This window comes from Saccopteryx leptura, chromosome 5, assembly GCF_036850995.1.
Source record: "Saccopteryx leptura isolate mSacLep1 chromosome 5, mSacLep1_pri_phased_curated, whole genome shotgun sequence".
Lineage (NCBI taxonomy): Eukaryota > Metazoa > Chordata > Mammalia > Chiroptera > Emballonuridae > Saccopteryx > Saccopteryx leptura.
The window spans coordinates 40466195-40490941 of NC_089507.1; the positions used below are offsets into that span (position 1 = coordinate 40466195).

The 24747-nt window shown below is 42.0% G+C and overlaps 1 protein-coding gene and 1 non-coding gene across 3 annotated transcripts in view; both read left to right on the forward strand.

Moving 5' to 3' along the window:
- REST (RE1 silencing transcription factor) overlaps window positions 1-15604 on the forward strand; it is a 29680-nt gene extending 14076 nt beyond the window's left edge. For both annotated transcript variants that reach the window (XM_066387628.1, XM_066387626.1), the window contains exon 4: window positions 10003-15604. In XM_066387628.1, the coding sequence (XP_066243725.1) occupies window positions 10003-11948 (1946 nt within the window). In that variant the 3' untranslated portion in view covers window positions 11949-15604. The remainder of the gene's footprint in view (window positions 1-10002) is intronic.
- A 2163-nt stretch (window positions 15605-17767) lies between these two features.
- LOC136407375 (small nucleolar RNA SNORA44) lies at window positions 17768-17901 on the forward strand. The gene has a single exon (XR_010751917.1). It is a non-coding gene; the product is annotated as a small nucleolar RNA SNORA44 (small nucleolar RNA).
- Window positions 17902-24747: the final 6846 nt, after the last annotated feature.

Here is a 24747-nt window from a genome sequence, read left to right on the forward strand (position 1 = left end):
GAAGGGGGGAGCAGGAAGCATCAACTCCGATATGTGCCTTGACCAAGCAAGCCCAGGGTTTCGAACCGGCGACCTCAGTGTTCTAGGTCTATGCTTTTACGCACTGTGCCACTGCAGGTCAGGCCAGATACTATATTTTAATACTTGTAATAGATGTTGATAACATTTGGAATAAAGTAAAGCTAAATTCTGTCAAAGTGAGTGGGTAGTGTTTCTGATTGAGTTGTATGTAGTACATATTGAGTGCCTTCTCTATGGAATGGAGTCTGATCTTTACAGGTCATCTTGGGCATTTTGTTTCCTTGTTCAAGTGAATGTATTATACAGAAGAGACATGTATGCTCAGTATTGTTTTGAGAAGAGATAGGCTTTGTTGAGTTGGTACATTTTAGTTAAACTGACAGAGATTGATTGGTAAGAAAAAACCACCTTCGGTATTTACTTGGAGCACCGCTGTCCATAGGGTAGAACTTCAGGCCAGATAGGGAAGGGACCCAGAATGTTAGTTTGGTGAAAAAGAAAATTGAATATTGGTGAAAATACACACTAACCTAATATGGTGGTGTTCTCTATTTTATTAGTGTTTCTACCTAATGTTCTAGAGAATTCTCACCAGATTGGCCCTAGAAACACAGATTTATCTCAGCTCTCCCTTTCCTACTTCAGTGGAGATGCTTCCATTTCATCCCAGTTGAACAGTTCCCATCCTGTTAACATAAGAGTTAATTTTTAATAGTTTCTGAGTGTAATGGATATTGTTTTCTTTTTCTTTTCAGCGAGAGAGATAGAGACAGAGAGAGGGAAAGATAGGGACAGACAGGAAAGGAGAGATGAGAAGCATCAACTCATAGTTGCAGCACCTTAGCATGTCTATGACCCCCATGCTCAAGTGGATGAGCCCGTACTTAAGTCAGCAGCCTTGGGGCTTGAACCTGGGTCCTCAGCATCCCAGTCTGACACTCTATTCACTGCGCTACTGCCTGGTCTGGCAAATGTAATGGATTTTTGTCAAAGGGAATTATCAATAGAAATTTACTGCCTGACCTGTAGTGGTAAAATGGATCAAGTGTTGACCAGGAGGGAATGCTGAGGTCGCTGGTTTTAGACCCCAGGCTTGCTCCATCAAGGCACAAGTTCCGCAAGAAACAACTATGAGTTTATTTAACAACTATGAGTTGATAAATAAAAATCCTTAAAAAGGAAAACTTACCAATTATCACCTCTTTTTTTTTTACAGAGACAGAGAGAGAGGGATAGACAGGGACAGACAGACAGAAACGGAGAAATGAGAAGCATCAATCATTAGTTTATCGTTGCGACACCTTAGTTGTTCATTGATTGCTTTCTCATATGTGCCTTGACCATGGGCCTTCAGCAGACCGAGTAACCCCTTGCTAGAGCCAGGGGCCTTGGGTCCAAGCTGGCAAGCTCTTGCTCAAACCAAATGAGCCCGTGCTCAATCTGGCGACCTTGGGGTCTTGAACCTGGGTCCTCGGCATCCTAGTCCGACGCTCTATCCACTGCACCACCGCCTGGTCAGGCTTATCACCTCTTTTTATTACTCTTTTTAAGATAGAAAATAATTTTATTCAGAAATAAGTTTTGTTTTTTTGTTTTTTTTTGTATTTTTCTGAAGCTGGAAATGGGGAGAGACAGTCTGACAGACTCCCGCATGCGCCCGACCGGGATCCACCCGGCACGCCCACCAGGGGCGACGCTCTGCCCACCAGGGGGCGATGCTCTGCCCCTCCGGGGGTCGCTCTGCTGCGACCAGAGCCACTCTAGCGCCTGGGGCAGAGGCCAAGGAGCCATCCCCAGCGCCCGGGCCATCTTTGCTCCAATGGAGCCTTGGCTGCGGGAGGGGAAGAGAGAGACAGAGAGGAAGGAAGGGGGGGGGTGGAGAAGCAAATGGGCGCTTCTCCTATGTGCCCTGGCCGGGAATCGAACCCGGGTTCCCCACACGCCAGGCCGACGCTCTACCGCTGAGCCAACCGGCCAGGGCCAAGTTTTTTTTTTTTTACTGGGTATTTGATTATTATTACAGAAGCATTATTTTAATAGCTGGGCTTATTTGAAAGATGTGATGGTTTGAGACTTTAAGTGAATTCTAGAATTACTTATTTCGTTTTTTTTTTAATTTTTCAATTATAGCTGACATACAATATTATATTAGTTTTAGGTGCGCACCCGTGATTAGACATTGTATAACTTACTAAGTGATCATCTCATAGCTATCTGACACCATACATAGTTATTTAGAATATTATTGACTGTATCCCCTATGCTGTATTTTATATCCCCATGATATTCAGTAACATACAATTTGTACTTCCTTTTTCTTTTCTTTTTGATTTTTTTTAAAGGGGGGGGAAGAGAGAGGGGGAGAGAAAGAGAGAAATGCCAGCTTATTTATGCATTCATTGGTTAGTTGGGTTTTTTTTGTTTTTTGTTTTTTACAGAGACAGAGAGTGTCAGAGAGAGGGATAGATAGGGACAGACAGACAGGAACGGAGAGAGAGATGAGAAGCATCAATCATCAGTTTTTTTCTGTGACACCTTAGTTGTTCATTGATTGCTTCTTCATATGTGCCTTGACCGTGGGGCCACAGCTAACCGAGTAACCCCTTGTTCGAGCCAGTGACCTTGGGCTTAAGCTGGTGAGCTTTTTTGCTCAAACCAGATGAGCCCGCGCTCAAGCTGGCAACCTCAGGGTCTCGAACCTGGGTCCTCTGCATCCCAGTCCGACCCTCTATCCACTGTGCCACCGCCTGGTCAGGCCCTTTTTCTTTTATTTTTAAGAGAAAGAGAAATTGGGGGCAGGGGTAGTGAGAAGCATCAACTTGCAGTAGTTGCTACTTGTATGCGCCATGACCAAGCAAGCCCGGGCTTTCAAACTGGCGACCTTAGCATTCCAGATTGAAGCTTTACCCACTGCACCACCATAGGTAGGCCAATCTGTACTTCTTAATGCCTTTACTTTTTTTTGCCTATCCCTCCAACCCTTCTATCTAGGAACCGCCAAATGTTCTCTGTATTTATGAGTCTATTTCTGTTCTGCTTGTTTATTTTGTTTTTTAAATTTTATTTATTGATTTGAGAGAGAGGAAGGGAGATAGAGAAACAGAAACATTCATTTGTTTCTGTATGTGTCCTGACCAGGGAACGAACTGGCAACCTTTGAGTACCAGAATGACACTTTAACCAACCAAACTATCTGGCCAGGGCTATTTTGATTATTAGATTCAGTTTATCAATTTAATATATTATTAATTAATATATTTCTTGCCATTTTATTGTTCAATTACTTAAAAACATATTTTTGCTAGACAGGAAGGGAGAGAAATGAGAAGCATCAACTTGTAGTTGTAGCACCTTAGTTGTTCATTGATTACTTTCTCATCCGTGCCTTGACTTGACCAGGGGGCTACAGCAGAGCCAGTGACCCCTTGCTCAAGCCAGTGACCAAGGGGTCATGTCTGTGAACCCACGCTCAAGCTGGTGATGGTCAGGATTTTAAACCCAAGTCCTCAGCGTCCCAGGTCGACCCTCTCTCCACCGTGCCACCACCGCGTGGTCAGGCTGTTGTTCAATTTTTTATCTTTTTCTTTTCTTCTTCTTTTTTTTTTTTTTTTTTTTTTTTTGTATTTTTCTGAAGCTGGAAATGGGGAGAGACAGTCAGACAGACTCCCACATGCACCCGACCGGGATCCACCCGGCACGCCCACCAGGGGGCGACGCTCTGCCCCTCCGGGGCATTGCTCTGTTGCGACCAGAGCCACTCTAGCGCCTGGGGCAGAGGCCAAGGAGCCATCCCCAGCGCCCGGGCCATCTTTGCTCCAATGGAGCCTTGCTGCGGGAGGGGAAGAGAGAGACAGAGAGGAAGGGGAGGGGGAGGGGGAGGGGTAGAGAGGCAGATGGGCGCCTCTCCTGTGTGCCCTGGCCGGGAATCGAACCCGGGACCTCTGCACGCCAGGCCGACGCTCTACCACTGAGCCAACCGGCCAGGGCCTCTTTTCTTCTTAAGACACTTTTAATATTTTGTGTAATATTGGTTTGGTGGTGATGAACTCCTTCAGCTTTTACTAGTCTGGGAAACTCTTTATATGTCCTTTGATATATGTTTCAATTCTAAATGATAGTGTTGCTGAGTAGAGTAGTTTTGGTAGTAGGTCCTTTTTTTTTCTTTTTGATAGAAGGACAGACAGGAAGGGAGAAAGATGAGAATCATCAACTTGTTGGGGTACTTTTAGTTGTCCATTGATTGCTTTCTCATGTGCCTTGACCAGATGGTTCCAGTTGAGCCAGTGACTATGGGATCATATCTATGATACCATGCTCTAGCCGGCAACTCCGTGCTCAAGCCAGCAACCTCAGGGTTTTGAATCTGGGTCCTCAGCATCCCAGGTTGATGCTCTGTTCACCATGCCACTGCTTGGTCAGGCTCTGAATGGTTCTTTTTTTATGGTTTTTGTATTTTTTATGCTGTTGAAGTTCTAAGTTCCTTGACCATCCTTATAACCATTATTTTGAACTCTGTATCTTTGCTTGTTTCCATTTCATTTAGTTATTTTTCTGGAAAATTCTTTTATTCTTTCATTTGGGACATGTTCCTTTGTCTCTGCATTTTAGCTGCTTCCCTATGTTTGTTTCTATGTATAAGGTAGAGCTGCTACATCTCCTGAACTTGGTAGAGTGGCCTTGGGTAGTATGTGTACTGAACTGTTAAGTTAAGCCTTGATTGTTGTTGGCATCACTGAGAGGTATTGACTCCCAGGCTGATCGGCTGTGAGGACCAGCTGTGATGACTACAGTGGAGCTGCTATGCAGGAGTTAACCCTACAGAGCAGGACTCACTTCAGTGAGGACTGGTGCTCACCAAGTCCACTTGTGGAGGTGGTAGGGTTGTAATTTGACGTAGTCTGAAGCTATCCACCAAGTACACTGGCTCTGGGGCCTTCCAGGATGTGTGGGTCAGCCATTGACTGTGCCCTGCCTGGGGGAGCCATCTGGCATGAGCTACAAAGCAATCTGCAGATGGCTGCTACTTGTGCTGGGCTTTGAGGTGCCCAGAAGAGGTAAAGCTGCAAACCACGGCAGGTGCCACTAGTGCTGGGGTCACTTAGCAAGAGATATACAGTACACAGAGGCCGACATATGCAGTACAGAGACTGGGTGCTGCTTGTTTGAGAGATTTTAGAAAAGTCCAGAAGCATGAGGAAAGAGAGGCCAGCTGTATGGGAAAGTCATTGGAAACTGGCTTGGATGGTGCGTAAGTTGGGTAGGGTCTTAGGAAATCACCAGGGCTGGGCAAACAGTGTGAGCCAGTTTGATGGAGACTCAGATATGCTGTCTGCCTCTCTTGTGAGGGGAGGGCTCATGAAAGGGACAGTGGTCTTGCCCTGACATGGTATCTCACTTGGTTAGAGTGTCATCCCAGTACACCAGGGTTGTGAGTTCAGTCCTTGCTCAGGGCACATATAAGGATCAACCAATGAATGTATAAATAAATGGAACAAATTGATGTTTCTCTCTCCCTTCCTCTGTCTCTCCGAAAATCAATAAATTTTAAAAAGGGCTGACGTGGCATCTGTCAGCACTTTTGTTTGGGAGATAACTCCCCCTCCCCCCAGCTTTTGCCTTGATGTCAGACGATTCATTTCCTCCCCATATGTCCCTGGTTTCTTTGAAGATGCTGCCCCAGTACTGGAGCTTGGAAGGAGGGGATCTGAGTAAGTCCTTTAAGACGGTGGTCCCCAAACTTTTTTGCGCCACAGACCGGTTTAATGTCAGAAAATATTTTCACGGACCAGCCTTTAGGGTGGGACGGATAAATGTATCATGTGGCCTAGACAAGCGTCAAGAGGGAGTCTTAGATGGATGTAACAGAGGGAATCTGGTCATTTTTTAAAAATAAAACATTGTTCAGACTTAAATATAAATAAAACGGAAATAATGTAAGTTATTTATTCTTTCTCTGCAGACCTGTACCAGTCCGCGGTTCGGGGGTTGGGGACCACTGCTTTAAGAGGAGCTGCCTGGACCTCCAGCAGCCCTCTGTCTCACTCAGTCACAATCCCTGCTAATTTTTTATTTTATTTTATTTTTTTATTTTTCTGAAATTGGAAACGGGGAGAGACAGACAGACTCCCGCATGCGCCCGACCGGGATCCACCCGGCATGCCCACCAGGGGGCGATGCTCTGCCCATCTGGGGCGTCGCTCTGTTGTAACCAGATCCATTCTAGCGCCTGAGGCAGAGGCCATAGAGCCATCCTCAGCGCTTGGGCCAACTTTGCTCCAATGGAGCCTTGGCTGCGGGAGGGGAAGAGAGGGACAGAGAGGAAGGAGAGGGGGAGGGGTGGAGAAGCAGATGGGCACTTCTCCTGTGTGCCCTGACCGGGAATCAAACCCAGGACTCCTGCACGCCAGGCCGACACTCTACCACTGAGCCAACCAGCCAGGGCAATCTCTGCTAATTTTTAATGCCAGAAGTATAGGGACTTCTCTTATTGACACGGGAACCCTGGGCTGGGAGGTCTGGTGTGGGGTTGGGATGGGACCCTTTGCTCCTAAGGGAGGATCTCCACAGCCAAGATATCTCTTCTGAATTTTATCTGCTACACATGGTGTGGGGCAAGCTGTTCCACATTTCCATCTCTCCTAACAGTCTCAATGTAGCTGCCTTTTTAAATCTCTAGTTGTAGGACTTTCATTTAGTCAAACTTCAGGGAATTTCTGATAGGTAGTTGTAATTTAGATGTGGTTGTGGGAGGATGTGAGAACCACATTTACCTACGCTACCATTTTGACCAGAAGTCTAGAATAATTTTTTAAAGAGTATTTTATTGAGGTTTAGTTTACACATGCATGAAAATGCACACATCTTAAATATATATCTTAGTGATCTTATGTATGGTATCACCTATTTGATTACCACCCTGATGACGATGTGGAACATTCTACCACCCACAGAAAACTTGCCTCATTACCCTTTCCAGTCAGTATTCCCAGAGTCTCCTCCAACCACTCCTCGTGACTTCTTTCAGAAAGAACATTCTTCTATAAAATGCTTTTGAGATTCATCCCATGTTGTGTGGTTAGGACTTTGTTTTTATTGCTGAGTAATAATCAGTTGTATGCCCCTATCACTCTTTAATTAGAATTTTTTTTGGCTATTCCTTCTGTATTCTTGATAAGAACATGTAAAGCTTGTAAAAAAAAATGCCCCTTTTGAATTTGGTGTATACCTATAAATTAATTTGGGAAGAATGAAATAGATATATCCCACATTAGGATAAAAAACATAGCTAGCCTGATCAGTGGTGGCATAGTGGATAGAGCGTCAACTTGGGACACTGAGGTCCCAGGTTCAAAACTACGGGGTTGCTGGCTTGAGCCCAAGGTCACTGGCTAGGCTGGAGCCACCAGATTAAGGCACGTACAAGAAATCAGTGAACAACTAAGGTGCCACAACTATGACTTGATGCTTCTCATCTCTCTCCCTTCCTGTCTCTCTCTCGCTCACTAAAATAAAATAATAAGAATAAACTGTTTTGTATACTCATAACTGTAACCCTGCCTTTGCCCCACTCTATATTACTAAAATTGGAAAAGGGAGTTAAAACCATTGGTACAGGGCAAAAGGATGTACATTAAGCTAGGGACTAAAAAGCTATAGAATGAGATGAATACATATTCTAATCAAAGCAGGATTTTATGGCAATAGGAGGAAAATTGGTGTGTGGGTGGGGGATGAGTGGTACAAGTAAATTATTCTGCCATCAAATTTTAAAGATTCCTGCATCTTCCCATTGATTGATGCTTGCTATGTAAATACCCTCATTCACTAGGGTTTTTTAAGTGGCACTGTTTTCATTTTAATTCTTTTATTAGCACAAATATTTTTATAAGGAGATAAGCTCCATTCATCAAATGTTTGTTTACTCAGAGTTTTTGTGGAAAGGCAGGATAAACTAAATACATGACTTACCTTTCATATAACCTATACTAAAAATTCACCAATTTGTTCCAAAGTGCTGGATTACAGGTAATACATATTGACTGCTTGGCTTTCTGCCCATGATAAGTGTTTAATATGGATTAGATTATTTATAGCTCACATGTTTTACATATAGCCTGACTATTGGTGGTGCAGTGGCTAGAGCGTCAACCTGGATGCTGAGGTCCTGGTTCAAACCCTGGAGGTTGCCAGCTTGAGCATAGGATGAGCAACATGATCTCTAGGTCACTGGTTTGAGCAAGGGGTCACTGGCTTGGCTGGAGGCCCTCCCCCCACCCCCCAGTCAAGGCACGGATGAGGAGCAATGATCAACTAAAAAGTGGCACAACTATGAGTTGATGCTTCTCATCTCTTTCCTCCTCTCTCAGTTTCCCTTCCTGTTTGTCTCTCTTTCACTCTCTACAAAGGAAACAATGAAAAAAACAAAAAAAGAATATTTTACTTACAGACTTGCACAGTCCTGGCGCCAGTGGCGCAGAGGATGGAGTGTTATCCTGGAGCACTGAGGGGGCCGACTCAAGCCCTGGTCAGGGCACTCAGAAGGAATCAGTGGGTGCACAACTAAGTGGAATGAGTTGATGCTTTCTCTTTCTTTCTCTCCCCCTTCTTCTGCAACACTCTCTTCTCTCTCTCTTTATCTCTCTCAAAAATAATTGTATACCTGAATCCTATATTATTTATTAACCAATGTCACCCCAATAAATTCAGTACAATTTTTTAAAAAGAATATTTTACAGATAAGGAAATTGAGCATTAGAGAGTTTTCAGTACCTTACTCAAAATCTCACAGTAAGTTGGAGAGTTCCATATTTGGTCACTCAGCTATTACTCCAGAATGGTTCTTAGCTATGCATTATGTCAGCCTGTCTTTGCCTATTCTGTGTCTATGTATATTAAACAAGTGCTTATCTCCATTGAGATGATTCACTGGAGAGAGGACAAGATACAGGGCCAAGAACTATGAAGTAATGTAGCATGTTGTAGAAACCACTGTTTATAAATTAGTGAACTAACATAGAAAGGAGTTGTCCACTTAGCTACATATCCAGTCTGACATACTTGGATAAGTATTTGTTTTTGTGATTCTTTCATTATTAGACATTTTCTAATCATATAAAGTTTACCATGTACATGGTTTTACTTAATATCTAAGCAGCTTTGTTTTAGGAAAAAATTAGGGTTTGATATAAATTTGAGAATGTTTTAGAGATGAATTTTCATAAATGTCAATTTCCATTTTTCTACTATGCATTCCATTGGACCAGTGGGGTATGGATACCATTTGGTAATATTTACTCTAGAGTGTGATCTAGATAGGTATGTATTCAGGTAGAATGTGTTACTCTATGCTTTTAATTTGGGGGTGGGGGTTCTGGTTCTGTATGTATCTGTGATGATGACTTTGCTTATTTTACATACCATATCTATTTGTATGCCCCTTCTCATTTACCTAGGGTGGTTTTTTTGCCCATTTTAAAAAGGAGAGTATTGGGGGAAATTATGGAAAGATTTCTGACTAGGCTATATATTTATAAGACATACTTTTTTAAGTCTCAAGATTTATCTTTAAAATGTATGAATTTTATATTCCACTCCATTATACATTTGTTTTAACTAAACATACAAAATTTTAAATTATTTTCTTTGAGAGACCTTGCCCCAGAATTTAAATCCAGAGGTCAACTTTGCTGGTATTTGTTGTATACTAACAAATCTACTTTTTAACAGTCTTTGAAAGCCTTAGCTTGATGAACATTTTAGATAATGATGGCTAAAATTGTGAGACAAATATTTTTTCATTTGGTTGAGAATCAATATCAAGGACTAGAGAAAAGATACAAATAAATATGGTCAATGTAAAGTGCATGAAACAGTATTTTCAATAGTTTTGGTGTTTTTGTTTACATAATCCAATTTCTTATATTTTCAATAAAGTCTTGTATTTTTTAATATATGCCTTTAATGTCCCTTGCTTACTTTCAGGTGAGAAGCCATTTAAATGTGATCAATGCAGTTATGTGGCCTCTAATCAACATGAAGTAACTCGCCATGCAAGACAGGTTCACAACGGGCCTAAACCGCTTAACTGCCCGCACTGTGACTACAAAACAGCAGATAGAAGTAACTTCAAAAAGCATGTAGAGCTACATGTTAATCCACGGCAGTTCAATTGTCCTGTATGTGACTATGCAGCTTCCAAGAAGTGTAATCTGCAGTATCATTTCAAGTCTAAGCATCCAACTTGTCCTAATAAAACGATGGATGTTTCAAAAGTGAAACTAAAGAAAACCAAAAAGCGAGAAGCTGACTTGCCTGATAATAGTAATACCAATGAAAAAACAGAAACAGAGCAGACAAAAGTAAAGGGTGATGTGGCTGGGAAGAAACATGAGAAGTCTGTAAAAGTGGAGAAAAAAGATAATGCTTCAAAGGAGAAAAGGCCTTGTAGTAATGCTTCAATGCATGTGACTACCAGAACTCGCAAATCAGCCATGGAAACGAAAAAGATGGATGTGCATACCGGAAACAGATCAGAGAAAAACTGTAAAACTAAGAAAGGCAAAAGGAAGATGGAAGCTGAAGCCCATTCTTTACAAGATCCTGTTAATAATGAGGAACCTGTGACAAAAAAGAAAAAGAAGACAGAAAGCAAATCCAAAAATAGTCAGGAAGTGCCAAAGGGTGAGAACAAAGTAGAGAATAAAAAGCAAAATACTTGCGTGAAAAAAAGTACCAAGAAGAAAACTCTGAAAAATAAATCAAGTAGAAATGGTGGTAAGGCTGCTCAGAAGGAGGCTGTTGAGAGGGGGCCTGCTCAGACAGAGCCACCGCCGCCCGTGGGGCCGCCTCAGAGGGGGCCTGCTCAGACAGAGCCTCCGCCGCCTGTGGGGCCGCCTCAGAGGGGGCCTGCTCAGACAGAGCCTCCGCCTCCGCCACCTCCGCCGCCCGCAGAGCCCGCTGTGATGGAGGTTGTTCAGAAACAGCCTGTTCAGGTGGAGGAACCGCCGCCTCTTACGGAGCCTCCTCCCATCGACCCTCCTCCTCTTACGGAGGAGCCTCCAGTTCCCAAAAGGTCTCCTCGGAAAGATAATAAAAAGGAAAAGTCGAACACGCAGAGTGAAATGGCACGAAAGGAGCAAGTCCTGATTGAAGTTGGCTTAGTGCCTGTTAAAGACAGTCAGCTTCTAAGGGAAACCACAGGTGCACAGGATTTCTTACCAGCATCATCACCACCGTTGCCAAAGGAAAACTTGAAAGAAGAGGAGCCGAAAGACCAAAAATTACTCACCGAATGCGAAGGCAACGAAGAAGCCCCTCTTCAAAAAGTAGAAGCAGAAGAGGCAGATAAGAGTTTATCTGGTTTTCCTGCTGTTACTAAGGAATCTGCCAATATTTCATCCTCTGAACAAAACTTGACTGTGCCAGAGGGTGAAACTTTAGATGGTAAACACCAGGCTGACACCAGGCTTTGTGAAATGGATGTGGATACTAGTGAGAACAAAACAGAGAATTCCCCTGGAAAAGAGTCAGCAGTTGAAGAACCAGTTTCACCACTGCTTCCCTTACCAACAGAAAAAGGAGAAGCAGTGTCCAAAACTGCTGTGGCATCCCCTCCTGTCACCATGGCAGTAAATGAGTCTCAGGAAATGGATGAAGATGAAGGCATCCATAGTCATGATGGAAGTGACCTAAGTGACAACATGTCAGAGGGTAGTGATGATTCTGGATTAAACGGGGCCCGGCCAGCTCCACAAGAAACTAGTAGGAAAAATGGAAAGGAAGCCGTGGCAGGCAAGGTGGCTGAGGGAGATTTTGTTTGTATCTTCTGTGATCGTTCTTTTAGAAAGGAAAAGGATTACAGCAAACACCTCAATCGCCATTTAGTTAATGTATACTTCCTTGAAAAAGCAGCTAAAGGGCAGGAGTAATTAAACTTTGGAAGAGGTTTCAATTCTTAGTTTGTATGATCTATTACATTTTATATTCATTTATACTAGTAGATGACCTTTTATTTTTAAAATTGCTTTAATTAGTGTCCAGTGTTGATTTTAAGTGGCACTCTTTTTTTCTTTAGAACTCTGTATACCTGTTGTATAAATTTTAGCAAATCCAAGGGAGTTAGTGTACTAAACCAGCAGACATCTAAATCTGTTAGCTTATGCATTTAATTGAAACTAGAAGACCACAGTGGTATTACAGTATTCTGTTGCTTTGTCTAGCTATAACTTGTCCGTTCCCCGCCCCATGTCTGTCTTCGTGTTTCATTTTAGTTTATTTTAGTTTCTCGTTTAGCTCCACAAAAATTGGCATACTTAAATAGCAAATTACTTGAAGAATTTGCCTGCTTTATATAAAGTTAGCACTTTAAAAATTTTTTTTAGAGACGAGAAGAGACATTTAAATTGAAGAAACATTCTTTCAAACAGTGAATGCTGTATCAGTCCAGGTATTTACTCCTGAGTTTTGATCAATATTTCTTATTTGTGTATAATTGTCATAAAAACAATAATTTTGGCGTATTTGATTTTTTTTTTTTTGGTGCTTTAATGGCTTAAGATGTTGCACATTGTGTTTTTTTTTAACCTATGCAGTTAAATTTTTCCTAGAAATAGCATTTGTGTTGAACAGTAACACTTTATACATATATATGCATGTTTATTTTGTCCTCTTTGGAGGGATGCTTTTTTTAGTCTTGTTTGCAAAGAGGCAGTTTTTCTTTTGCTGCAGTTGTCTTTTTTGCAGAATATTAGTGTGTGCAAGTTTGTGAGCAAATGAAACATGCAGGTTCAATTCTCTGATTTTGATTTTCACATCTTTTATCTATGCCAGGTCTGTTTTTCATATAAGTTATTTATTTTAAATGGATGTAGTGAATTTACAGTTTGAACTTTACAATAAATGAACCAATAGGCTCTGTATTGAATGGGTTTTTCTCAAATACCAACCTTCAGTAAGATTCATTGGCCTGTTTTAGTACAACTACTTCTTAAATGTACAGTGTTAAGTCATATCTCTGAGGAAAACATTTTTTTGTAGATGGTTGGTGTCCATATGGCTATTCAGCTGAGTTAAGAACTGTCAGTGACATTTGGAAATTGCAAACCTGGAATTAGGAGGCATAACACCTTCAAATTATGCATACTATTAGTTGTGAAATTCCAAAGCTATAGCAATTATACAGAAAACCTAGGATGACAAAGGTAGTATGAGTTGCTGGTAGACCAACTTCTACTTCCTATGAATACTATGTAAAAAGGCTGGTGAACCTTAATTCCAGTCCAGATTTTAAAAATCACTCCTTCTCAGGGATCTCCACAAACTAGTGGGTTTCCTGGCTGTCCCTGTGACAGCCTCTTTCTATAGGTGAGGCCTCAATGAATTGCAACTATCCTGGTATTCCTATGGGGATAATTTGTATGAAAAAGAGTGTGTGCTCCCAAACTTTTTTGGTAGGTTTCTTTGGCCAGTAGCCAAAGAATATGAAAGAATCCAACATAGGATTTTCCTTGCTGATAGTAGTTATTCATTGCAGTAAAATAAAGTATGATCCCAAAAGGGAATCTTTGAACAATTCTGATCTTCCATTTTCTATTCTCAAATAACCACTTTATATTTCACTTATTTTATCTGGTGATCTCTTTGGGATGCAGGTTTCAGAGTCTGACAGCGCAACATGAAAATGATTAAGAAACGTGTTGATGAAGTGTGGGTGGAAACTTATTTTAAAAAATCTGAGAGTGAAATTTGAGTTAAAAGACATTTGAACTTTGAATTGACTGGGAGGCCAAAGATTCAAAGAAGATGATTCTCTCGAGACCGAGGAGCAAGTTGTGTGTTAGTGGTGTGTGTTTTGTGTGTATGAATGGAAATTTGTAAATGATGTTGAATTCTAGGTGAATTCTCAGCTCCGACAATCATTGTCAACAGAAGATCAAGCTGCAAATATTTATGTTTTAAAACTTAAATTATAAAGCTAGTTAATTTTTTCTAACAACCATTTTTGATGTTCATGGGTACATTTTATGTAAGTTACCTTTTACATTATGAATGAAAAGATTCATATTAAATACAGATTCAAGATTAGGAATCAGTTTGGGGGAGAGGTTTTGTGGATTCTTTCATATTGTAAAAGAAAACATTGACTTCTGGGGAATTGGGCTAATTTTCTTATCTAATTTTAAAGACTAAAACGCTTAAAACAAATATATGAAGGGAATTTAAACCCTTTATTGTTAAATTGATCTGTGAAAACATTGTTACTGGAAATTAAATAGTACTTGAGGCCTTTCTACCAGAAAACAAGGACTTGATTGTCAGGCCTATATTAGGTTCTGAACCTTAATGCCATGTGTTTGTACTTACTAAAAATTGTTTCAGTGAAAAGCAAATTAGTAATATGAACTTCTGGTCTAGCTGGGAGTTCTTCCATTTGGAAAATGTGATATTTGCATGGAACTGTTTGAATCTTTTTGTTTTCTCAGTTTCCCCTCCACTGGATAGAATTGAAGCTAGAATTTTCCCTTTTGATAAAAGAAAAGTGAACATGTTATTTGTAAATTGATGTTTAGTAACTAGAGATAAACTTGAAATACTAGAATACATTATAAGCTTAATCGTAGGTAGTCTTATGAAAATATATCTCTTAACTGTCTTTCGAATCTATTGTTTTCAAGATATTTTAAGTTATATTTTTTCCTCTTTTCAGAGCTGCTTCTTTGGGCCTTATTTTTTTTTTTAATTGAACTGTAATTCACAAAGGGCAACATTTTTTGAAAGGCTTCTTATGACTATGACTGGATGTTTTCTCTAGTCTTCCAAGAAGGGCCATTTTATTTTTTAGTCAGTTCTCAAGTTCTGTGGTCTTTAACTTTGGGGACTATTTTGCATTTGAGTGCTAATACATATTTAAACCCAAGTAGACCTCATCACATGTCACCCTTTGAATGTTGACAATGGAAGGACTACCTTGCCTGTATTATAAATATGAGTTCTGGACTGAAAAGCTGGGGGAAAAATGTAATTTCCTTTTTTCCAAATTCAGAAAAATAGTGTATGGAGCTTCCTTGTTGACCTCAGCAGATAAACTTAGCTGATAAGTGTTTATTCGGATTCAGGAAATTACCTGAATCTTGGTTTGTGTAGATTTGCAATCTACATGCAATATTAACTAAATCAAACAGCTTTTACCTTTCCACAGGTGTATATAGGCTCTCCCCACACTTTTCAGCATCCATTAGTTATTGAACTTTGTAAACTGGCATTGAAACATTGCAACACTGTTTTGTTGCACCAATTATATAAACTTTTACAGTGCAATACGTGTTATTTTTCAGAGACAAACCAAAGCTTAATTTCTCAAGGTTCTTGCTGCCTGCTTTAGCAGCATTTGATGGAGGATCTTTTATATACATTTGTAATAGATGAAAAATAAACCAGATTGCAATTTTTTTTAATGCTTAAACAATGTACCAAGTTTTTGGTCCAAATCATGTAAAATAAGTTAAGCTTAAATTGCATTTTATTAACCAATATGAGTGTATTTCTGTAAGCATAGTTATGTTGAAATAAAGTTTTAAAAAGCGTATTATGCCTTTGTTTATTATTGGTACATCAGGCATCAAGGAAGCCAAATTTATTTTCCTAGAATTGCAAATATATTAATAATTTTCTAAATTATTTTCTCCAGGTAACCCATAGTAGATAAAAAGGTAATGGTAATTTTTGTTGCTCAGGGTCACAGTCCAGTGAGTATTAGTCCAAAGTGTATCTCTGTTTTCTGCTTTCTGGGAGGTGATGGTGGGCAGAGGAGAAACAAGGAGAGAATAACTCTCAGAAGGTTTTACGTAGGAATTCTTCCTAACCGCAGGTCCCCTGAGCAGTTCTAATACATATGTCCCTTCTCACTGGCAGTCCTGGTGTTAGTAAATTTTGATTCATAAATAGAAAAAGAGGCATTGAAGGGAAGATAAGTTGAGTTACATAGAGTGTTCGCTGAGTACCATGGCATTCTCAGGAATTTTACTGCATTATGGAACTGTGGGAAGAAAATAACTTGAGAAAGTGATAAACCATTTGTTAGTAAGGTTTTACTTCTGTTCATTGAAATACACAATTGAGCTTGTTTTTGTTGAGTGAAAAAGGAGAAACCTTTTGGGCTATGCAAAGCTTCAAAAGCAACTAGATTTGCATTCTGTCCTAAAGCAGTGAGAGACCTAATATATCCTTAGACTTAAAAGAGTGGACATTTCATATTTGAATTGATGAGTTATTCACCCTCTTCCCTCTCCTGTCAATTTTTTTATAAACAACAAAGCAAAATTAATTACTAAGCCTTTATTTTCAAATTTTTTAACCTGACCAGGCAGTGGCGCAGCGGATAGAGCATCGGCCTAGGTCAGGCTTGAAACCCCAAGGTTGCCAGCTTGAGCCGTGGGGTCACCGGCTTGAGTCTGAAGTCTGGCTTGAAGCCTAAGGTCGCTGGCTCAGCTGCAGCCCCCCAGTCAAGGCACATACTAGAAAGCAATGATTAAGGTGCCACAACTATGAATTGATGCTTCTCTCTCTCTCTGTTCTTGTCCATCTGTCTCCTAAAACATACTGTTGATGTCTTACTTGGTTTGATATCTTCAGTCAGTCAAAATGGGTTTGTCTGTCTAATCCAGGGGTCGGGAACCTTTTTGGCTGAGAGCCACGAACGCCACATATCTTAAAATGTAATTCCATGAGAACCATACAATGACCCGTGTACATTATGCATTATCCAATAAAAATTTGGTGGTGTCCTGGAGGACAGCTGTGATTCGCTCCAGCCACCCACAACCATGATCATGAGCAGCAGGAAATGAATGGATTGTAATACATGATAATTTTATATTTTTAACGTAATTTTTTTTTATTAAAGATTTGTGTGCGAGCCAGATGCAGCCATCAAAAGAGCCACATCTGGCTCACAAGCCATAGGTTCCTGACCCCTGCTCTAGTCCTTTGCAGCTACTTTCCCACAGGCTTACCCCTGTTAATGATTTTTTTTTTTTTTTTCCCCTGAAGCTGGAAACGGAGAGAAAGACAGACTCCCGAATGCGCCCGACCGGGATCCACCCGGCACGCCCACCAGGGGGCGATGCTCTGCCCCTCTGGGGCGTGGCTCTGTTGCGACCAGAGCCACTCCAGCGCCTGGGGCAGAGGCCGAGGAGCCATCCCCAGCGCCCGGGCCATCTTTGCTCCAATGGAGCCTCGCTGCGGGAGGGGAAGAGAGAGACAGAGAGGAAGGGGAGGGGGAGGGGTGGAGAAGCAGATCGGTGCCTCTCCTGTGTGCCCTGGCTGGGAATCGAACTTGGGACCCCTTGCACGCCAGGCCGATGCTCTACCACTGAGCCAACCGGCCAGGGCCTGTTAATGATTTTTATATGTGTCATACTTTTACCCTTAACCTTTAACCCCTGAGGTCTCAGTCAGGGCTTGACCCTAGCTTAAATTTACAATAGTGTAAGCTCCTCTCTAAGATACCATATAGCTCTGGTCTTTGGCTCCTCTAATTATGGCAGATTGGTGAAGGTACTAGGAAGGATGTGCTAGCATTTGCTAATCAGGGAAAGTTGCAGTGTTAAATTGCCTTTTCAGGAACACTGTGTTTGCCAGTTTGAAACACTGGGCTTACCTGGTCAAGGCACATATGGGAGTTGTTCCAGCTTCTCCCCCCTTTCTCTCCTTCACTCTTTCCTGGCCTCTAAAATGAGTAAATAAAAGCCTGAATGTTTTCCAAGGGCTGTGGCTGGTTGTAGCCATAGGATCTCTTTAACTGCATGCTAGAGCAACCTGGAGAGACTTGGACAGCTCAGGTCACCATAATACCTGCCGCTGCCACTCGCCCTTCCTATTGTTTATTTAAAAAAAAAAAAAAAAAAAAAAAGCCTGACCAGGTGGTGGTGCGATGGATAGAGCATCAGACTGGGACTCGGAGTACCCAGGTTTGAAACTCCAAGGTCGCTGGCTTGAGCAAGGGGTCACTTGCTTTGCTATAGTCCCCCGGTCAAGGAACATAAGCAATCAATGAACAACTAAGGTGGTGCAACAAAAAGAATTGATGCTTCACATCTCCCTTCCTGTCTGTCCCTCTGTCTCTGTCACACACACACACACAAATTGCCTTTTGGGGGGGGCAGAGACAGGGACAGATGGGAGGGAGAGAGGTGAGAAACATCAATTCTTCGTTGTGGCTCAGTTGTTCATTCATTGATTTCCCATGTGCCTTGACGAGGGGCTACAGCAGACCAAGTGACCCCTTGCTCAAGCGAGCGACCTTGGGCTCAAGCTGGTGAACCTTGCTCAAACTAGATGAGCCTGGGCTCAAGATGGCGACCTTGGGGTCTTGAACCTGGGTCCTTTACTGCGCCACCGCCTGGTCAGGCCACACATTGCCTTTTCAAAGGACTTTGATGCTCACTGTATGAGACGTTCTGCAGGGCCTACAGTTTAGAGCTGGGTTCACAGTAGGGTTCCCTTCCTTGCTATTACAATTGAACAAATCATTTTAACTTTAATAAGCTTTTTTCTACATTTATAAAATGGGGACAACTATCTATTGAGTGGCTTTGAGGGTTTTTTTTTTTTTTTTCAGAGACAGAGGGATAGATAGGGACAGACAGGAACGGAGAGAGATGAGAAGCATCAATTATTAGTTTTTCGTTGTGACACCTTAGTTGTTCATTGATTGATTTCTCATATGTGCCTTGACTGTGGGCTACAGCAGACCCAGAAACCCCTTGCTTCAGCCAGCGACCTTGGGTCCAAGCTGGTGAGCTTTTGCTCAAACCAGATGAACCCGCGCTCAAGCTGGCGACCTCGGGGTCTCGAACCTGCGTTCTCTGCATCCCAGTCCGACACTTTATCTACTGCGCCACCTCCTGGTCAGGTTGGCTTTGAGTTTTAAAAGCTAATTAAACAGACTAGTGCTTGGCATACAATTTTAAGATTTCTACTAGATAAACGAAGGAAGTATCCTTAAATATATAAAATGCTTTATTTGGGCATAATGAAATATAGTTCATCAGGTGGTCCTGCATCTTTCAAAAGAACTTTTTTTTTTAATTTCTGTTGTTTATTTTATTTATTTATTTATTTATTCATTCATTTTAGAGAGGAGAGAGAAGGGAGAGAGAGAGACAGAGAGGGAGAGAGGAGAGAGAGAGAGAGAAGGTGGGGAGGAGCAGGAAGCATCAACTCCCATATGTGCCTTGACCAGGCAAGCCCAGGGTTTCGAACCGGTGACCTCAGCATTTCCAGGTCGATGCTTTATCCACTGTGCCACCACAGGTCAGGTTCAAAAGAACTTTTTTTTTTTTTTTTTTTTTTTTTTCTGAAGCTGGAAACGGGGAGAGACAGTCAGACTCCCGCATGCGCCCAACCCGGATCCACCTGGCACGCCCACCAGGGGTGACGCTCTGCCCCTCCGGGGTGTCGCTGTGCCACGACCAGAGCTACTCTAGCGCCTGAGGCAGAGGCCAAGGAGCCATCCCCAGCGCCCGGGCCATCTTTGCTCCAATGGAGCCTTGGCTGCGGGAGGGGAAGAGAGAGACAGAGAGGAAGGGGGGGGGGGTGGAGAAGCAAATGGGTGCCTCTCCTATGTGCCCTGGCCGGGAAACGAACCCGGGTCTCCCGCACGCCAGGCCGACGCTCTACTGCTGAGCCAACTGGCCAGGGCCTCAAAAGAACTTTTAATGTTAAAGTAGTATGTGGGCTTTTGTGTCTAAAAGATTACTATATTGTAATCTTTTAGGACTCAGGATACTATTTTGTTCAAGCACCTGAAACAGTATCTGGTCCTTAGTAGGTTGAATAGTTAATTGCCTAGACCAAGAATTGTGGGTGAGGTGTGTGTTTCTCTTTGTTTTTAATTAATTAATATAGAATGGTAGTTTCACTGTATTTAAAAAATTCTGATACTGCAGAAATCTCTTGGATCATAGATTAGTGTATTTTTTTGGTAGTCAACCCAAGTAGCAGGAAATAGCAAGTCTTAAAAAGACTTTAAGAAACTTTTATTTATTGATGAGAGCCATTGATTTATTGTTGATATATTCATGCATTCATTGGTTGATTTTAGCACATTCTCCAGGGATCTAACATACAGCCTTGGTGTATCGGAATGACCCTCCAACCAACAGGGCTAGCTGGCTAGGGGCAAGAGCTTTATTTTGAGGAGGGTTCAGACTTATAGAGAAGTTGCAGGGATGCTACTTTGGAAATCTTGTGCACCCCTCACTTGGATTCACCACTCTTGATTTCCTGTCTATATGTATTACTTGCTGAACCACCAGAAATTAAGTTGCATTCATACCCATTCATCTTTGAATATTGATTTTAGTTTCTGTCTACTAAGGATAAGGGCACTCTCTTGCACAACCACACTATAATTAATCATATTCAGGACTTTTTAAAATTGGCATAGGCCTTAGCCAGGTTCTCAGTGGATAAAGCATCCCAGCTCACAAAGGTTGCAGGCTCAGTCCCTAGTCAAGGCATCTATGAGTTGATGCTTCTCTCCTTCTCCCTCCTGCCCTTTTCTCTCAAATCAATGAAAAAAATTAAAAAATTGATGTAGCATTTAATATACAGCCTGTTCAAATTATGCCAAATGTCTTTATACTACTTTAACAATCTCCCTGTTTATAATCACCCATTGCTTTCAGTTGTTACATCTTTTCAGTTTTCTTTAATTTGGAACAATTCTTCTTTGTCCTTAAAAGTTTGAAGAGTACATGCCAGATGTTTAAAGAGTGTTCCTTAATTTGGATTATTCTGATTGTTTCCTCATGCTTTTGTTTATGAGTTTTGTCAAATATTAAACTTGCACATTAATTACATAAGAAGGCACATGTCAGTTTATCCCATTATTGGTTGTTAACTTTATTTAAGGTGTTATCTACCAGATTTCTCCACTGTAAAGCTTTTCCCTCTTTATAATTGATATTCTGTGGAAGAATATACTGAAGCTATCTTATTCCTTAACAAACCCAATGATTTTTGCATCTGTTGATTTATGCTTGACTCTACTTTACCTTTTATATAAACTCGTATTCTCCCCCATTCTTCTTGGAGACTCAGGTTCATGTGTAATATGACATTCACTTTACCTCACCTCAGCCAGTAGGGGGTGCCCTTTCCAGCTCCTGAAATGAGACTTCTTTTTTTTTGGGGGGGGGGGTTGCATTTTTCTGAAGCTGGAAACAGGGAGAGACAGTCAGACAGACTCCCGCATGCGCCCTACCGGGATCCACCCAGCACGCCCACCAGGGGGCAACGCTCTGCCCACCAGGGGGGTGATGCTCTGCCCATCCTGGGTGTCGCCATGTTGCGACCAGAGCCACTCTAGCGCCTGAGGCAGAGGCCACAGAGCCATCCCCAGCGCCCGGGCCATCGTTGCCCCAATGGAGCCTTGGCTGCAGGAGGGGAAGAGAGAGACAGAGAGGAAGGCGCGGCGGAGGGGTGGAGAAGCAAATGGGCGCTTCTCCTGTGTGCCCTGGCCGGGAATCGAACCCGGGTCCTCCGCACGCTAGGCTGACGCTCTACCGCTGAGCCAACCGGCCAGGGCCGAAATGAGACTTCTTATAGTCGGTTAATATCCTGATTCTTATGACCAAATACTTTGGAACTCATATGTGAAATTTCTCTTTGCTTAAGTCATAACAGTACTATACAATTTATGAAAGCTTGATAATATCTCAAGCTTAAAGGCTAGGGGGGTCCCCAAACTACGGCCCGCGGGCCACATGCGGCCCCCTGAGGCCATTTATCCAGCCCCCACCGCACTTCTGGAAGGGGCACCTGTTTCATTGGTGGTCAGTGAGAGGAGCATAGTTCCCATTGAAATATTGGTCAGTTTGTTGATTTAAATTTACCTGTTCTTTATTTTAAATATTGTATTTGTTCCCGTTTTGTTTTTTTACTTTAAAATAAGATATGTGCAGTGTGCATAGGAATTTGTTCATAGTTTTTTTTATAGTCCGGCCCTCCAATGGTCTGAGGGACAGTGAACTGGCCCTCTGTGTAAAAAGTTTGGGGACCCCTGCTTAAAGGGATAAACTGCAGTTGGAATTTTACTAGTGGTTAAGATTCTATCACCAGGAGGGGTAATTTTAGAGAACAATAACCTAATTCTTTATTTATTTTTTTAAATTCTCATGCCTGACCTGTGGTGGCACAGTGGATAAAGCCTTGACCTGGAATGCTGAGGTTGCCGGTTCAAAACCCTGGGCTTGCCTGGTCAAGGCACATATGGGAGTTGAAGCTTCCTGCTTCTCCCCCCTTCTCTCTCTCTCTCTCTCTCTCTCTCTCCTCTAAAATGAATAAATAAAAATAATAAATTCTTTTATTGACTTTGGAAATATTACACCTTTTATTCTTTAGTGTACTGTAATTACTTTTTTAAAATCACATAATGCATACACAATTACATTCTTATAACAATCCATCTAGCTTGCAACTGAGTAGAAGTTGCTGTTTTCATTATGCAGGCAGCTATTTGAAAATGTTAAGAACAAGATTTATTTAAATATGTCTTTGGTTTTTGGGCCTTGTGAGCCTACTGTATTGAAGGCCTTGTTACTTGTCCCAACTGATCTATTTATTAGAATATCACTTGAGTTTTAGACACTTACAGGAGGCTGATGTCTCTGTCTCCCAGTACTGATAGGTAGTGGTTGAGACATACCTATACAGAATAACTATTCTTGACAGCAGGAAAAGTGAGAGCAACAGCCTCAACATGGGTGTCTATGTACTTGCTTGGTTTCCACCAGACATGCACACACATGCACACACTCCTGTAAACTGCACTAACACTGGCTGCAGTCTGGTTTATAAGCAGATGGCTTACTGGCAAGCAGGACCAGATCAACTTACCCCATGCAGACGAAGACGGAGGTTACAGACCTATTTCGGGGCCTTTGTGTCTGGTCAGTGCACTCCAAAAGAAGGGCCCCTTAATGGAGATAGATCCCCCAGACTTTGCTGATATAAATGGGGATGTGCTTTACAATAGAGTCTGGAGAATTACAGAGTTTATGCCCTGAGACCTTTGCAGGTCCCCAGGTCCTAAATCCTGCAAGAACATTTGACCACTTTCTTTAAATTTGTCAACTAAGTGGACTTTACAAAGGTAACAATTCTGTAAAAATATGAATTCATAAAGATTTTAAAATGTTACACTGTACTACCTAATTTTTTTCTCAGTTTGATTTTTCAGATTAACTGGTGGGGATAGTTTAAAAAATTTGGGGGGATTGCTTTTTTTGTGTATGTGTGTGACACAGACAAAAAAAGGGACAAATAGGGGCATACAGACAGAAAGGGAGAAAGATGAGAAGCGTCTGTTGTTCATTGGTTGCTTTCTCATATGTGCCTTGACTGGACCTCTTGCTCAAGCCAGCGACCTTGGGCTTCAAGCCAGCAACCTTTGGGCTCAAGCCAGTGACTATGGGGTCATGTCAATGATCCCATGCTCAAACCAGCAACCCCATGCTCAAGCTGGTGACCTCTAAGTTTTGAACTGGGTCCTCTGCATCCCAGCTCCACGCTCTATCCACAGCGCCACTGCCTGGTCAGGCCAATTTGTACTTAATCCCTTCACTTTTTTAACCCAGCCCTCCAACTCCCCTCCCATCTGGCATCATTTAAATTTTTTTTATTTTTTTAAATTGAATAATGGGGTGTCTGGCACCTAAAATTTTAAATATGTCTCCTTCTAGTACCCTCCAAGGTATTTACACAGCAGGGTAAGTCTCTCTTTCCCCTTAACAAATATCAAGTATTTAGAAGATGAAATGGATTCTTTTTGGTGGGTATGTTTTGCATGTCTTGGTAAAGTTATAGGGTTGAACAGTTTTATTCTTTGATGTGATTGAATTTGAAGCCAGGGACATAGGAATGCCCAAAGTATGCCTTGCCAATAAATCTACCTCAAGGGTTCCTGAGGGGAGTTGTAACAGATGGAAATAAAGCTAATACTTTATCTCTAGATACCCCAGTGTGAAGTTCTAGTAAAACACTCATTTGAAGACTGCTGTAGGAGCAAGTGGGATTGCAAATATTCCCCATGCTCCACAGGGCCCCTCCGTCCCGACCAAGCCTGGCCCTGTGTGCTCTGACAGGACTGGGATAGGCATGGGGGTGGTGGGGAGGGGCAGAGGTGAAAAATGCTGGTAGGTGGCTGTTGGGCAGATAAAATATATTATGCTCACTTTATTAAAGATGGTGCTGCCCATGTGGAAGCCCGTCGCCCAGGTGATATTAATGTGTGTTGAGGGCGGGCTGTGGGCAGGCAGGATCCTTGTAGCTGGTGGCTTGGTTTTAGGACTAAGCCTTTCCCACCCTTTTTGATGTGGGGTGGCACAATCCCATCATGCCTCAGATAAGTGACTTTGTATTAGAGACTTCCCTGTTTTGTATATTGGATTAAAGGTTTTGATTTCTGCACTATAAAGTGGGGCAGACCAGGAGCTTGCTCTCTCTTGGTTTCTGAGATTAGCATGAGAGGGGAGAGCAGAGTAAGGCCACGTGGAGGAGGCCAGGAGAAGCAGCCAAGATGGCAGAGTGCTGAAGGAAAAGCCAGTTTGTGCAGAGAGAAGGAGATGGGGAACAGAGGTAAATAATCTGGTGAGCTAGAAACCTTTGATTCTAGGAAACTCGGATAAGTCAGTAGCTTTGTGAGCACTGAATGTGAGTGGGTTT